Source organism: Heliconius melpomene, chromosome 14 (genome assembly GCF_056956725.1).
Source record: "Heliconius melpomene rosina isolate 202511_hmr_F chromosome 14, ASM5695672v1, whole genome shotgun sequence".
In the NCBI taxonomy this organism is placed as follows: domain Eukaryota; kingdom Metazoa; phylum Arthropoda; class Insecta; order Lepidoptera; family Nymphalidae; genus Heliconius; species Heliconius melpomene.
This window is the reverse complement of record NC_140402.1, coordinates 6,973,501-6,991,624: the sequence shown is the minus strand read 5'-3', so window position 1 is coordinate 6,991,624 and position 18,124 is coordinate 6,973,501. Positions and strand designations below refer to the sequence as shown.

The following is an 18,124-nucleotide window of genomic DNA, read 5'->3' as shown; positions in this document are numbered from 1 at the left end:
TTTTAAATGTGAACATTGCAATTTTCACTTTGCTTAGCATTAATTAATGACAAAGAGAAATATATTCTAGACATTGTGTAAATGATAGCTAAATAGATTCTTAAAATACTTTAACACACTATCGTTTCATTTTTATTTATATAGCATTTTCCACATTATTGTGGGATAATTAAGTAACTATATTTTTTAACATGGTGAAGCTCTCCTTTAAATTACTTCCATTTTGGAGCATAATAAATAAAATAGGAATTTCTAACTGCGCTACAAATCGCAAAATATAGAAACAATAAGAATAACAATAGTTGAGTTCATAATCAAGATAAAATTAGGTACGTATTCACAATGTAAGCATGTTATCTTTTATGATAAATCTTGGATCTTTTTGTTAAATTAAATTCGTTTGAATATTTTTTTTATATATTTAATGAAGGAAGATTGTTAAAATTTTAGAATCAAGATTTTTTATGTCAAATATTTTTTGTATTGCTTGTATTGCATCGTTGTAAGTATCATATGATGAAGCGGGCTACGCTTACGAACTTACGACCATACTGTATTAAGCTTAAGAAGTTAAAACCGAATCTAAAGACATTGTTTATGTTTTCAAACTGGATTCTTGCTAACCTTCATTTGTTATTGTCAATGACAAGTGCCTGGTACGTGGTAACTTTACTTATAAATGCATTTATATTTATTAATTATTTAATTAACATATTTTTTAAATTAGTTAAAAAAAGTACTATTAAAAAAATTGAGACACTGTTTGTGTACGGCTCTGGTCTCAACCAACTCTAAAAGAAAAATAAGTATGCTGTCAAATTAGTTCTTATGGGTCATAAAACATAAAAGTCATTTCTTAGTGCACTCCTGTCTCTTTCAATGGGTAAGGCCCAGCAGATTTCAATCAATTAGTAATGGACGAATTTAAGGTTTAAAAACTTGTGGGTTGAGCCCCAACTCGGGTGGATATAATATTTAAATATTTTCCCAATCCATCAATCTCAATAAATGTCTCTCACTAAACTAGTGAAAAGTAGAGAACGTGAATATGTTTATCAAAAAAAAAACAAACTAACTGCAACAATCGTATAGAGATTTCACGAAAAAAGAAAGTGAATGTTGTAAAGTACAGCTTAAATGGTTACGGTTTATTTACTTACAAAATTAATTATATCATTTCAAAATGCTTATGTAAGTAATATAAATAAAACTTATTTCTTTATTATTCTTATATTACGTATGTGAGTACCTATACTAATTGACATATCAAAAATGCAGTTTAGAAAAAAATACATTACCAAATGGCTTTGTCATAAAACTAAAAGTTTGTATTTAAAAAAATCAATTTATCATTGTGACTGAAACCAGTTTGGTCGAGGAAAAACTTAAAGTTTTATTTATTAAGTTATTATTATAACTGCTATTAGATATAAAATAAAAGAATATAAAAAAAATCTACGTTTCCAATATTAGTACTACCTGGTTTTTTTTAATTTGTTGTTTTTTTTTTAATTATTACAATATGCCTTAGTTAATCTTAATGAGAATCTAATTTATACAAAGAATTAAAAGGTACCTAATATCTAATAAAGTTTTTATGTTCACGTTATATCCTCCACATTCATATAGCAATTTCATCAGCACTGCTTTGAGTAGCGGATCTCAACACCGCGGTTTGTCTCCTTCTCGGAGCGAGGAAATGAAAATGTTAGATATTTAATTTCCTCGAGCGTATTTCAAAACCACAACCTGTTGCGTTTAAAGTCGCACGCTTTTACCCCTGCGATACGACTTCATCAATTTTGGCCACAATGAAGCTCGTAAAGATTTTATAAAATTTAATAAAATATGACGAAAAATTAACGTAGTTATAAGTGTAATAAAATATATCAGCTTCACGCCATATCCTGCACAGAGTAGGGTACGCAGAAGGAACCTATTCTTACGATATTCTAACGCCGGGCTCTTGTCTTGGTGCCAGAGTGAAGATATGAAAATATTAAAAAATAATAACTAATTCATTTGCTCGCGTTAGGATGAACCTACAACCGTCGCGTTACAGTAACAAACTTGTGCCCCTGCGCTATGATGTCCTCAAATTAAATTTGATAATAATAAAAATAAACACAAATAAACTGCAATGAAATAAAGGCACGCCATGAATGTCTGTAAGTTTTAAATACAAAAAAAAAAAACATAAACAATATAGGTACAGTAATCTAGTAAACTACTGAGAAATTCATTATACCTATATATTATTAACTCGATATTGTTTGTTACAAGTAATTAAGTAGAATATTCTAGAAGCAGATACAGCTCGTAGTGTTTTAAAATTTTCCACTGTGAGATTAATGGTTCTATCGATGATCCGCAATAACGGGCAACGGTTCGTTACACAATATAATTATTTATTTTATTCTAACAACTTAAATGTTGAAGTCAAAATTTTACTTAAGAAAATCTATTATTTATTTCTTTCGAGCTGTTGGGGAGACGCAATCCTATAGAACAGAGACATCCAGAGCGAAATTGTAATCTATCCATAGACTAAGGTTGATTATTTAATTATAATTATAAATATGATTATGCTTGTTATATTAGTACTGTATAGATATGTACATTAATAATATTTATCAAGAGACCGTGGTGGCCCAGTGGCACAAGCATGTGACTATAAACACGACAGTTGTGGGTGGATTCCCGCTCCGTGTACCCGGGGGAATGAAAGATTTAATTGTTTTACTTACCGCATTTCCTCAAGAATTCGGAGAAAGGGGGATAAGAGTATCTCAACATTAAATTTCCCCTGCCTATCCTGCGAGTGATACAGCGCTAAAAAATCTAGCTATCTATATATATAAAAGGACTTGTCCTCACTGACTGATGTAAGACGCACGCACAGCCGTAACCGCTGTGAGTAGAAACGTCAAATTTGGACAAAATTTGACATTTGAAGAAAGGTGCAAATAAGGGGTTGAAAGTTTGTATCGATTTTTTTTAATTGGCACCAATTTTTATAAAATTTGAAATTCAGACTCTTAAAAGTATTTAATTGAACACATGTTTCATGGTTTTCTAGAATTCAACCCCTAAAGGTGCAAATAAGGGGTTGAGAGTTTGTATGGAAAAATCTTCAAATCGCCACCGATTTTTATAAAATTTGAAATTTCGATTCTTAAAAATATTTCATTGAACACATGTTTCATGGTTTATTAGAATTCACCCCTAAATAAGCTAGCGAAGCTGCGCGCGTCCGCTAGTTTTCATATAAGGTACTAGAATAGAAATTTCAGTGTCTTTTCTCTATTCGTTTCTACTTAATTGGCAATTTATATGAAACAATGAGTACGTAGTGGCATAATGCATAAGGGCGATAGTCACGTGTTCTCGCTATAACGTGTGTGGCTCAACACGACATTACATAGCGTGCGAGGAATACAAACGTTGTATTATAAACTGTATTATTGTAACCTTATACGTGAAGAAAGTGTATTTTAAAATAATATGCAATTTTATAATTCTATATGGTTATCTTTATTTGTTTATTATTATTATTTTATTAATATTATATATATTTTTTTATTGAGTGGGAATTGAACTAACAGCCTGTGGCATTAACAGTCGCACACCTGCACCGCTGCGCCACTACTGACCTCTATATGTATTTTTGTCAGGTGTTTGACGCATCTAAGTGTAGATAGAAGGCATCTAGAGTTAAAACTCTCTGTTTCCTAATTTCCGTGGAATGTTTAGGTAATCAATATGAAATATTTAGGTTTACGGTATAGAAAAAAAACAAGCGCATTTATAGCGACTATGCGGGAGAAGAAGAAGAAGAAAGAGAATGAAGAAGATTTTCAATCTGATGCGCAAAATAAGGTATATTATAAGTATACGTTTACATTTTTATGTCTTTACGATTTGCATTAACTTATATTGACATTTAACTTAGTCTAACTAACTAAATACTTATTTACATTGTAAATATCTTTTTCTATTCTACATGTATCATGTTATAAGATTCAAGGTGAAGATTCTAGTAATACAATGCTCATTTGTTGTATATTGACGTCGAACACAATAATCACATACTTATAACTATTTTTAAATAAAAAAACTAATAAATTAAAAAAACGACCGCCTTTCATTTTGGCGAAGTTGTGTGTACTTGCTAAAATATATTTTTCATTTTCATTTTGCTATTTTGCCCATAATGTGACCCACAAAAATTAAAATTAAATCAAATCAGCTTCACGATGTATTTCTTATACAGCAGGGGTAGGCAGAGGAAACCTTGCGTTAAGACACTCCGTTCCCCACCTTCCGCCGAATTCTGGAGGCATTTCGTGTTGAGTGGCGGAATTCAACGCCGCTCTTTGCCTTGACACCAGAACGAAGAAATGAAAATACAAGGTGTTTTGCGTGAGCAAGCGAGCTCAAAAGCAGTTAAAACAGTACGAATACTAGATAAAAATTAAGTAATTCATTCTTAAAAAAAATCATTCATTTTTATGAAAGCCTTAGGGACGTAAGTAACTAAAAATAAGTTGCGATAATATATTATTTTAACATCATTAACATTATATTGATCACATTCAGTTTATTCCATCAATCATACCTAGTAAGCTTTTGATATCACATTTAAATAAATATGAATACTATTTGCTTTTAATAACAATGGCAAACATTCTTTTTATATTATGCAGTGGCATTGTATAAGTTTCTTTGTGTACTAGTACAGCTTACCAATTTTGGATTAAAACTGCTAGATTAAAAAGGCTTCCTCACTTGACGGACCAACGGCAAACAAAGAAAAAAATATTTCATATATGGACGTCAAAATTATAAACCTTACTGTTGGTATATATTAACCGCTCTTAAATCTGAGATCGATCTTGAGATGCCGTTTTCATTTATAAATTACACATCTATGAGCGTTTCGAGCCTTCGATATTTAACATCTAATTTAAAATCATATTTTCTTGTTAAATGAATGTTTTGTCAGAAAAACGGTTAACAATTACAAAAGAAACCTTTTATTTATTGACGATTTTCATAAAAAAGATCCTTTTATAATTTCCTTTATAATATTTAATTAAAATAACGTGGTTAATTAGGGGATGGAAAGTTTGATGTTTTTTTTATTAAAAACGTAAAAATACGGTTGCTATTGATTGAGACGGTTGCGGTTTAGTAAGACAATGTCTCATTATATCTAAAAACGATGGTTCGATCTCTACTCGAGGCTGAATGGTTTTCATTTTCCTGCTCCGATAAGACAGAGTAAGATTTGGTTCTTTTCGCCTACCCTGCCATAAGGAATAAGTGTCTTAACACTAGGTTACGAGGTTCCCTTTGCCTAACCCGCTGCGGTCAGGACACAAATGTTAAAATAAATTATTTTCATATTCCCTACTACAACGTTGAGGTCCTCTAATCACACATAATGACTTGATTTTGTTAATACTACAAAAAACATCTTTTGAATATTTTCGTTAATGATTTGACGGCCATTGAACTTTTAAATTATTCTTTTGTCATTGCAGACATGGGCTTTTGATTGTGAAATAAAAAAATAAAATGAGCAGCGCAGCTCTAGTTTATCTGTAATTTGCTGTATAAATATTTCTCAATTTAATATCAAAATAATACATATCCTATTGTATTTATTTAATTCTTATTTTTTATTTATTTAATTCTTTTATCTTGTTTCTAAACCGGAATAACAAGTTGTGAGATACATATGACAGGAGACGTCACACGTGCTCATAACAAATCTAGCATCGTTCACAGCCTTATAGAGCAACGATATAATAAATGTACTATCTCACTCGCCATCGTGCCAGGAAGTGTCTGGCTGTGAACGATATTATGATCGATTTAATTATCATTAGTTTCACTACCCAACATACAATGTTTATAAATGCTAGGAACGGTTCCCTTTCATTTATAAAAAAAGAGAATAGAGTAAACAGAGTGTTTTTAAACAGATCCTTTGTCTAACCCGCTAATTGTGAGGCATGTGTATAGAATACGGATAATAAAAAGAATCAATTCAAAGCATGCCACAGTGTATTATAATTATACTTTTTTATATCTAATCCGCCAACTTATAACTAAGAAAATGGCAAGACCTTAGGGTTATACACAATTTACAGAAAATCTTCATTACTAAAAGAAATTTATTTTTCGGGTTCACGCTGTAACCCGCACACAGCAGGGTAGACAGAGGGAACTTAGTGTTAAGAAACTTCGTTGCCCATTTACCGCTGAAATTTGGAGGCATTGCGTGTGCATCGACACCAGACACCAGAGCGAAGAAATGAAATCATTAAATATTTAATTTCCTCAAGCGAAATCGAACTCACAACCTGTCACGTTCACAGTCACACTTTGCACCTGCATCACGCCTGACCTCTATTATAAGCATCAAAATATTATTATTAAAAGACATTTACCGTGATTATTATTATCATTATCGATGTCGACCACTATCTCACTATTATCAACTAGCGTGACTCGCACGTCGCGCTCGTGAACCAACGCCGGGACGCTCATCGTAACTGATTTGCTAGGTTGATCGATATTCCAACAATATATAATTTCATTTTCATATCAATGTCGTTGTGAAACTAAATATTATTATTTTTAATAATTAATAGGCAGTTTTAATTATAATTTTGTAGATAACAGATTAAAAAAATGTGTAAATGATTTTTGCTTATGGTTCTTTTTCATGTTGTCAAATAGGATTTAGTGGCAAGACGCTCTTGTCAATTTTCCTCTTGATTTCTCTCTTTTCTCGATTTTCCGCATTAAACGATGGAATCCAATGCCGTGCCTTGTATAATTTTCCAAACGGAGAACGAATCCGCAACTATGGCGTGAACAACCAAACGCTGTCATTGTGCTACGATGGCGATAATAAAATGTAAATAATTGTAATTTTACAAAAGTAATATTAAAATACACTGGCTGGAGTTAATTATGGATACCTATATTATTATGTGAGCAGAGATCACTATTTACTTTATATGTATTGATATCCAATGTTATAGATTAAATTCCTACGAAGATTACAATTTGTATTAGCTTTTTTGTATATTATTTTATGTTATACAAAAAAGCTTGTTTATTATACAAAACTGTTTCGACAATAATAAAATCGATTTTCAGAATATATTGTACGTAAAATTTAATATTGAAAATGTTATGTTTTCTCTATGACACCATATAAAATTAATTTTGTCTCACTAAAACCACAATAGAAACAATACATTCGGATAATGCTGGACGTTCATATTATTATCAAATGCTGTATTACGAAAGTGAAAGTTAAAAATTCAGTTATATTATACAAATTATAAAACATTTTACTGTTTACGATCGTAACCTGGCAATGGATAACTCTTTCGTAACTTTAAATTACTTACTCGCCTTGTTTTTATTTTAATATACACAGAACGAAAAAGCATTGACCTGACGTGTTTTTCGAATCGAATATTCTATATAAGAATTGTACGTTTAAAATCGATATTGCAGTAGTAATTAAGATAGGTTAATTATGTTCTTAATTACATATTCATTTTTAATTAAAATCCGTTTCACAATAAACTGAGATTCTTTATCGTACCTGCTGCAGTAGTATCCTACTGCATGTTTGCGGACGAGATGATTGTAGGTTCGATACCTCGCCGGGGAACTATTATTTATTCTCATGATTTAATAGAAACTGTCGTGGCGCAGCGGGCACAGCGTCTGACTGTATATGCAACGAATGTGAGTTCGATTTTCACTCGGTAAAATGTGCTATTTTTAAATTCTAGTTCTGGTAAACTACAAAGGTATGCGTTGAATCCCGAAACTTAACTCGCAATGTTTTGAATATTGGGTGGAAAATAGGGAACGGAGTGTTTTAACACCAGGTTCTCTCTGTATATCTTATTACATGTGAGGTACAGGATGAAGCTTCACAGTCCGGTATAAGAAAAAGCATGGAGTTGGAGAACTGTAGGGTCTCCTTATATACCCAGCTATTATTGCGAGACGCGACTTATGTTTTTGTTTGCTTATGAATGTTTTCTACAATAATAAAAAATATTAAATACTTTTCTTTAATTAAGTAATATTATATACCTTTATTGCAAAAGATTGGTGCTATGCAACGATTCACACAGAAGTGGTTAAAAATTATATTTTATCTGTCCGCCATCATAAGCGGCCATCTTTTCTTGTAAATGATTAAAGGAAATCTATACATTATATACATTTAGGAAGTAATATATCAATGGAAGTAAATTAACACTATTAGTATAAAAAAGCGTAACTTCGTTGTATGCGCCTCGTTAAAATTACATTAAAATTGATGCAAACATTAGGAGCAGCTGACGACTGCGATCAATCTAATGATGACTTTTAAACGAGATCATCAAATTTACTTATTAATTTGGTCTTGATATATGACCTCTATTTGATACTCTTTTTTTAGCACGCTGTATCCCGCTCATAGCAGGGTAGGCAGAAGGAATCTGATAACCTAGTGTCCAAACACTATGTTTCCCACTCTTCATAATATCTATATAAAATTCATCAGAGCATTTTTGAAAAATGTTTTTAATATATTCCCAACAAAAATACGTTTTTTAGCATAATATGCTTTTTTTACGCCTTTTTACTAGAAAGTATGAGTCGTTCAATAACTGCTTTGGAGTTACATAATTGCCTTTATATACCTATACAATATGTTAAATACCGTAAAATTGACATTATCTATGCACACATTGGCAGGGACATGGCCAACTATTATAATTTTAAACTAGCAATATTTACAATTTACATATTGAACCTAAGTATATGTTTGTAGTTGGTCTAGAATAGACAATGACCTAGAAATAACTCGTGAAGCTCCCCTCTGTATGTACTAGACACTAATTTATTTTGCTAAAATGAGAACTACTTACTTTACTAATTTTGTCTTACTAAGAATTAATTAAGGGGAGAAATAAAAATAATTAAAATATTATTGTTAAATTCGAATACATACCCGTCGCAATTTTATTAGAAATTATCGTGTTTATAATCGTAACAGACCACGAGGTCTATTACGATTTTATTAGTCGTAAGTGATTTTAGACCACGTAAAATAAAAAAATCTATTGCGCAGACACATTTTTTACTATTTTACTATATTATATATATTTAGATTTTTTCAGTATTTCTATAGACTGGTTTTATGAGAAGCAAAAGCCTGTGGTCTGTAAAATCTCCCAAACATATATATACTTTGGCAATAACACAAAACTAAAAAAAATGACGTAATCAGCTTCACGCATACAGAAGGGTGGGCAGAGGGAACCTAGTGTTAAGACACTCCGTTCATCACTTTCCACCGAATTCTGGAGGCATTGCATGTTGAGTTACGGAACTCAACGCCGCGTTTTGCCTCGACACCGGACAAAGAAATGAAAATATGAATTTCATACAAATATTTCATTGCCTCGAGTGGGGATCGAACCTATAACCAGTCACACATTGTGCCCCTGCGCTACGACTGACCTCAAAAACTAAACTGATTTCAATATAAGAAGTCCATGTTTAAATTAACACACTAATTAGTAACAATATTTAAATTCCGGAAGCTGATTCAAACAACCTTCGAATACCACATTAAGGTAGGAAGTACTTTTCAACTAACGTCGATTTTAATAGAACATTTTTATAACAAGTTTTCGAAGAGCATTATAAGCTTGCGAACGACCTTGTGTTTTATTTATGTTATAAGTTTTTCCTTAGTTTTTATTTTTAAAAATCTTAAACCAGTCGTGGCAGAGGCAGAGGCACAAGTGTGAGAGTGTAAATGGCACTGAAGAAAGAAGAATGGCAAGAATTCGGCGGAAAGTGGGGAACGGAGTGTCTTAACGCTAAGTTCCTGCTTACCTTGCTGCGTGCAGGATAGTGTGTAGCTGATGTTTCACATAATCTACCTGAACCGTAATAATATGAGAGGAAAGTATTTTACATTAAAATTGCTCAAAAGAAACGAAATTCAAGAAAAAAACAAAGAAATTAATGCGAAAGCGTGACATTAGAAAGAAAGAAGTAAATAAACAAAAAATGTTTATAAAACACAGGTGTAAACCAAATAGAAATTGACACCGTATCCAAAGTGTAGCTTTGTTAATTCTTTTTTGTTTTGCATCCACATCTTGCAAAAACTACGTAAGTTACGAAGCCTAAGCTAATTTGCTATTATTATATATATATACTAGCGGCCCGCTCGCGGTTTCACCCGCGTGAACTATGTTATTATTAATTTCTGTCTCCATGGCTACGTCCTAGTGACGTCTATGCAAAATTTGAGACTCCTAGCATTTGTAGTAACGAAGTTTCATACAAACTTTCGACGCCAAAAACAACCCCTTAGAAGTCGAATATTACAAATTCCCGTCTTAGCGAGCACCTACGTCCCATAAATAACTCCTATGCAAAATTTGAGATTCCTAGCACCTGTAGTTTCTGAGATTTCGTGATGAGTGAGTGACCTTTCGATTTTATATATATAGATATACATATAATATGAAAGATAAGGTTTGATTTTGGAATTTAAGATTTGGGAATTATTTTTAAAAGGACACGCAATGCGTCTAGAATTCGGCAGAAAGTGGGGAACGGAGTGTTTTAACACTAGGTTCCTTCTGTCTACCCTGCTGTGTGCGGGTTACAGCGTGAAGCTGTTTTTAAAAGGACGTCGAAAGGACGCGTATAGTAGGATAGGCAGTAGAAATCTAGTGCTAAGACATTCCGTTGCGTTACATTTTTTACATTGCGTTTTAATTTAATTTACGGAACTGAACGCCGCATTTTGTCTTGTTACCAGAGCAAGGAAATAGAAATATTAAATCATTCATTCCTCCAAGTGGACATCGAAACCATTACTTCTGGGACTAACATACTGTGCCAATAAACGAATTCTCCTCGATTACGACGAGAATAATATTAATATAATATAATTAATACATAAATAAAATATTTTCAATAAATATTTATTATAAAAAAAAAACAATAAAATATAAAATATTTTTTTTTATCACTTTTGCAGTTAAACACAATTAACTTCACCAGCGTTCGTTTTAATGGACGTGACGATGACTTGATGAAGATTGATGGGCAATAATCGCGACTTATAACACTAACTCTATTAAGACACAGAGGTCACATAATACAAAGTAATAAAAACTAGTAAAAAAGCAAACAGTGCTATAATAAGTAAGATTTTTAAATTTCAGACTAGGGCCAGTCGTGGCGCAGGGCCACAAATTGCGACTGTAAACGCGACTGGTTGTGAAGACAGAATTCTAAATGGGGAACGGAGTGTTTTAACACTAGGTTCCCTATACCTATACAACGGGATAAACGTGAAGCTGATCTATTTTATACTATTAATTACTACTAATAATACTATTAAAGTATGAAATAAAATGTGCGTATAAAATAATTTAACTAAAAAAACCGTATTAAATGTGTAAAAAAAATATTTCAATTATTGAACCGCTTTAATTTCATTTTCAAATGAATTTCCGTTTTTAAATCAAAATGGATCATCTCGATATGATTTATAAGTTTGTGGACAAAAATACAAATATATTATTATTACACTCACTTTTTGAATCCAACAATCTGATACATTTAACGTCTACCCTCTTTTTTTAAAGCCAGTTAAAACTTTAATATAATTGTTTTTATTTCTACGTATTCGAAATAGGATACAAAGGCGTTAATTATTTTTAATTTAAATTCGGTATTTAAGTATAGGTATTGTATTTTTTATTTTTTCTAGAATATTTGGTAATTAAACAGAAAGTCTTAATAAATTAAATTGCGAAAAAAGACTAAGTTCTGTCGTAAGCTTAAAAGTCAAGGTTAAATTCATAAATGTTTGTTATTTTGTTAATGTCTCTATAAAAATAATGGCTGAAGTTTTAAGTTGTTTTTATACTTTAAAAAAATAAATAAAAAAATATAATTTCAATAAAAACATAAATAAGCCATTGTATACTTCGTGTAATTGAACGCTGGATCAATTACATGATAATCACATCACATCACATTATAATTGTAGTTAAAATTAGTATTATTACTTCTTTTAATTATATTAATTTTTTTAACTGTAAAAAACTGCGATTAATAACAATTTAAAACTATTTATTTAAATCGTACTACAAAAAAATATAACAATGAAGTATTTATTTAATAAAACTTTTAATTTACAAAATAGGTATCGTTAGCTTAGAGTGTAAACCTGCTAACACCTAAAGCAAATTACCAAGAGAGACGAACAAATGTTTTTAAAACACCATTCGTATACCTTCGTATTACCATAAGATTTTTACAATTTAGAAAATTGATTGGTATTCGGTACAATATGAAATAAAATCACGCTGTATCCCGCACACAATAGGGTAAGCAGGAAATATAGTGTTAAGACACTCCGTTCCTCACTTTCCACCGAATTCTGGACGGGTGAATATGAAGGTCAATTTTGAATTTTTTTTTACACTTTCAAAATGTATAAAAATAAATTTAGCAGGTTTACACACTAACCCGACAGTATACTTTAAACAATGAAATTTTACTATGTGTTAGTCTTTTGTTATATGTGTTTTAAGATATATAATAAGTAAGCATTGTGTTGTTTGTGTATGCAAATATGTTAACTATTGGTGCATTTATACCATTACGAATATAGATCACAAAGTTATTTTTTTTGAAAATTAGTGAATTCTAAACAAAACATAAAACCCATCTGTATAAACTAAATTAATACAACCAGTAACATACGCGCCATCAAAACATATCCATGGACGTATAATTTATCAAAATCTATTCACTGGTTTAACAGTTACAAGGGAACAAAGAAACGGATATACATACGTATTAAAACAAAATCCTCCTTTTGGGCATCGCCGCAGTCGAGTAAAACTACAACTAGTCATATAGAACTAGATTTTATAAATAAGCGTCGTAAAACACGCCACAGTGGTTTTTTGTTGGTGAGATTCACATTTGACGAATATGGCCGAACCATATGAATTTGAAATACATATATTTATTATATATATTATCTAAGGGATGTGGTATTAAATTTCAATACAGAATATTACAAATTAAAACATTTATCCCTCTTTTCTGATTATATTCAGTTTAATACTTAGTTTATGGCGTTTATAGAGCATGCCAGATGAACGTGGAAAAAGCAGAATACAGTAATATGTCATATGTAAAATATTTTATGCATGCCAAATCAATAAAACAAAAATAAACAACAACAAAAAAAAGTTACTCTAAGTAACTCAAAAAATATCATAATAAAAAAAAAACACTTCAATTTAAAAAAAAAACTCACCGTTTCCGTTCATAGTGTTGTCTTGAACAATCTGTATCACCGGTGTTTCTGTATCTGTGTCTATATCGATAACGTGCACCTCACTATCACTCGCGTGCTGTACACCCGGCGAAGGCATCGCAACTGGCGACCTTACCCCGCTCGTGCTCTTGCTTGAGGTCATAATCGACATCTACTAAGCATTGTTTATTTTTTGATTTAGCTAGCACATAGCGTGACGCAAACCGTGTTTAAATTAACATGTGATTGTTATATTTTAGATGTACTAAACAAAAATAAATTAAATATTTAGAGTAGATACTATGGCATTGTAAAGAATTGTTTTTGCCATTTTAATTAAAAAAAAAAAGAAATACACGAGCTGTAACCACAGTAAAATTGGTCGGAAATGAACAATTTTAATAGCAAAAACTTTTAATAAATTTATCGAGAATGTATTTTTCAATCATGAATATAAATTTAATGTTTGACAACATTGGACTATTTGTATATTATATTATTTTTCAATTACACGAAAAAAGAAATAGCAATGATCTTTGCAAATATATTTCTTATGACCGATTGTATATAAATACTCGTATAATATACGCAGAAGCACAAAGTATGGCAAACGCGACCATTTGTGGGTTCGATTCTATCGAAAATATTTTAATTTCTTCGCACTGGTGTCCAGTGACTTCTGCCATTCAGCACACAATGTTTCTAGAATTCGGTGGAAAATGAGCAACGGAGTGTCTTAACACTAGGTTTTCTGTACCTATCCTGTTGTGTGCGTGATACAGCGTGACACTTGCACTTATAATAGTTATTATTATAAGTTCATATATCACTGGAGGGAATTTAAAAAAATACTTTAATACAAATTTATTAATATAGTTACGAATAAATGTGAAAAGCGATATTAAATACAATTACCCGGCATGCAATGTTTCTAAATGGGTAAAAAGTAGATGACATTGTTACATATCACCAGGCTCGCTCTGTCTACCCGCATAATACGTAATGCGGTCGACAGTTGAATAATAAAAGAATAAAATATTTTTTACTCCAATGAATAAATTTGCTTAACGATTGTTATAAATTTGTGTGAAACCATAATATATTACATTTCATTGGAGTTAGATTTTAACTGTAATTCAATAATTGGAAATCAAGTATTGACACGAATAGTGTTGAAAAAGTGGGAAAACTTAACAGTAGGTTCCCTCTACCTAACTTGCTATAATATACGGGATATAAATATAAAAAAATAATAATACAATTATATCGTATTTTTTTAGATAGGCTCAAAAATTACATTTATTAAAAGTTTCATTAGTAAATGCTCTTTTCAGTAGTTTTTTTTTTTATTTTGAAGAAATGCTTAAACTAACACTTATTCGATTTTAAAAATAAAGTGTGTAAGAGATGGTCTCGTATGATAAGCATAAGCAGTTCAATTAAATGTTATAGGATTTGTTAATGCGACAACTTTCTTCTTTGTATTTGTCTAAAGGGATTGATGAACAACCATCAATCCCTTACGACAAACAAAAAAGTCTATATAAAATTAAATGTCAATTGATATTGAACTTTCTTTATTTTTCTTGACTTTTTGCATATTCGTAATATTTTTGCAATAGCGCGGTAGTAGCGGTTTAGTCAAAACATGTTATAAAAAAAGATTCCGATGAATTGAGGACCTCCTTGAAGTCGGTTAAAAAAAGAGGAAAATAGGCGCGTTGTTATATACTTCTCTATGTTTCTGAAGGTGTGTTTGTCACACTGCTCCCCCAAAACAGCTGGACCTATAAAGATATAGGAGTATATAATTATAGACCATCGTAACGACAAGGGATCAGGATGGAAGGCACCTTTTGATGCACGTATAAAGAACTTGCCTGTTCTTTTACCAAAACAACTGACGGGCCCACTACTATTAAAATAAATTATACTTATTACTGAGATGATAAACGATATTAAATAAGAAACGTACATTGTATTGCTATTGTAAATGAAAAAAAAAAAAAACAGTCGAATTGATAACCTCCTTTTCTTACAGAAGTCGGTTAAAAACAACATGCTCCTACATAGCATTTAAAGAAGGCATGATGCCGTCAGTTAGAATTACAGGTTTTGTCAACTCATGACTTGTAATTGGACTGTGATATTGCGTGGTAGTGTTATGTATGTACTAGGAAAAGTCATGTAACTTTTGTTTCAAATATTTTCCTGATTTCCTTTTATATATAACCACTAGTGGAAACGGACGCGGCTACGCCTGCTTGAACTATACTAATATTTATTAAATATATTTATGAAATTATTTTCAGTTTCCAATAGAGAGATGCGTTAAGCAAGCTCATTTTGGGTGACGTTTTCTAACAACAAACTTTGCAAATCATTGCTTAGTAACGCGACGGTTGTTATTAACATGGCGGAATAAATTGCATGTCAAATTAATAAGTATTTTAATATAATGGTATATATCGAAAATATTACAAATATAAGAAAAAAAAGTATCCTATGTTCATCCCGAGAGCCTCAAGTATCTCTATATGAGTATTTTATCACAATTCAATTAGCGGTTTGGCCCTGATTGCGTAAAAGACAGACAGACAGACAGACAGAGTTACTTTCGAATTTATAATATAGGTATGGATATATTATTTAATTTCCCGTCTTTTCCGTGTAAAGCAGGGCCTTGATGCAAAGGCACGAGGGTGTCACTGTAACGCGACGGTTGTGGGTTCGATCCTCATTCGGGGGAATTAATTATTATTTATTTATATTTTCTATTCTTGGCTCTGGCTTCAAGGCAAAGGCCAGGAGTTGGTTTCCTGAATGCCTTGAAAAAAACATCTGAATGTGGGGAATAGAATGTATTATCACTAATTACCGTAAAGAAAAGAGCTTAGTGTTTTTAATGATTGCACCATTTGTTTTCACACTTTTTGCGACAATCCTATTGTGAAACATTGCATGTCGAGAGGCGGATCTTTGTCTAACAATATCTTTGTCTACCTAACCAATTATTAAAATAATACTAATAATTACTTTGTCGTTGTTATAGTTGTCTTAGCTTCTTTTTTTTTATCTTAGCTTAAAATAGCGTAGCTCTAGGAAAATACATGTAAAGTTTGTTTCAAATATTTTATTGGTATACTTGTATAAACACATACTGGTCGGTTTCCCATCTTTTCCATGTAAAACAGGGCACAAGGGTTTGACTGTAACGTGACAGGTTGTGAGTTTGATTCCAACTGAACGAAATGAATAATTTAATATTTTCATTACTTCGCTGTTAGACTGAGATCCGACCGTTGAATCCTGCATATACGAGTTTTCTTAATTAAACCTATATTAATGAATAATATATGATTAGTAGAACAGATTACACCTGGGTTGCCTGGAAGAATCCTGCCGCAATCACCTTAGATCCTCAATCCTCAATAAGATTTTAATTTTCTGGACCTGGATATCTTCATCTCCATCTTCTGAATATTTATTTATATAAGCAATACTTCACATATGAAACGCAAGATGTCTGTCCTTAAAAAATTAAAATATAGGTTATAAATGTGCGAGTGCTTATTTTTAACGAAAAAAGTAACATTCGTTGATTTTTTTAACATATTTCAACTACATTTAAGGTTATTATTTAAATAGGTTAATATTCTGAGAATATATTTTATGCCAAGTACAACCTTGGCTACAAGAATAACAACTTTATAATATAAGTTTCTTATTTGTATAAACGCTATAATTTAATCGATTAAATATTTGCTTAATTTGAAAAGGTATTAGGTTCGATTTTTAAGTTCTTTTTCACCTTTACGTGCAACCTTAGTCTAGTGTGTTGTCTTGTGGGAGCAGGAAAATAAAAATAATTAATTAAATAATTTCAGTTAAGATAATTTTTTAGTTGTATTAAAAGTTATACTTATAAGAAATTGAACCTATAGGTTATTTTGGTAAGTTATTTATATTGCTTATCTATACTAATATAATAGATATTTGAGGCCAGTAGTTGCGCAGGGGCATAATAGTGTGGCTGTAAACGCAACTGGTTGTGGGTTCGATCCCCACTCGAAGAAATGAAATATTTATTTAAATTTACGTCGTCATTTCTTCGCTCTAGTGATGAGGCAAAAGTTTGACGTTGAGTTCCTGCCCTCAACACTCAATATCTCCTGAATTCAGCGGAAAGTGGGGAAGGAAGTGTCTTAACTATAGGGAACCTATTCTGCCTACCCTGCTGTTAGCGTTTTAATTTTTTTTAATAGATATTAGAGATTTTACAAGCGGTTGTGTAATGAAACTTATCGGACCGCAAAATTATAAATATTTTAATATAAAATTTATAACAATTTCAATGTAAATCAAACCTATAATCATTGCGTGTGCGCACGGTACGGAAATCATTAGTAAATTTGCAAATTAAAGTTAATATTGTATTGTTTAACCTTGCAGTTGCAAGGAACCTTAAATTTGATGAATATTTATAATTTAATTTGTATTGTTGTAAGTAGATAATTATCATATAATAATAAATGTGTATAAGACAAAATGTATTTGTTAAATATTTTTTTGCTTTAAACTATATCCCGCATATAGCATGGTAAGAGAACTCAGTGTTAAGACACTCCGCTCCTCACTTTCCGGTGAATTCTAGACGTATTGAGTGCCAGGAATCAACCCCGCGCATTTCCTCGGTACCAGTATATGAAATACTTCTCCAAA

At 31.3% G+C, this 18,124-nt stretch overlaps 1 protein-coding gene across 3 annotated transcripts in view; it reads right to left on the bottom strand.

Annotated features, from left to right (window-relative positions):
* Aldh-III (Aldehyde dehydrogenase type III) overlaps nucleotides 1-13,560 on the bottom strand; it is a 30,015-nt gene extending 16,455 nt beyond the window's left edge. For 2 of the 3 annotated variants that reach the window (XM_085197804.1, XM_085197805.1), the window contains exon 1: nucleotides 13,403-13,560. In XM_085197804.1, coding sequence (XP_085053930.1) covers nucleotides 13,403-13,520 — 118 coding nt within the window. In that variant the 5' untranslated portion in view covers nucleotides 13,521-13,560. Of the gene's footprint in view, nucleotides 1-6,458; nucleotides 6,574-13,402 lie in introns of those variants that run through there. The other variant, XM_085197806.1, reaches the window with a different exon arrangement.
* Nucleotides 13,561-18,124: the final 4,564 nt, after the last annotated feature.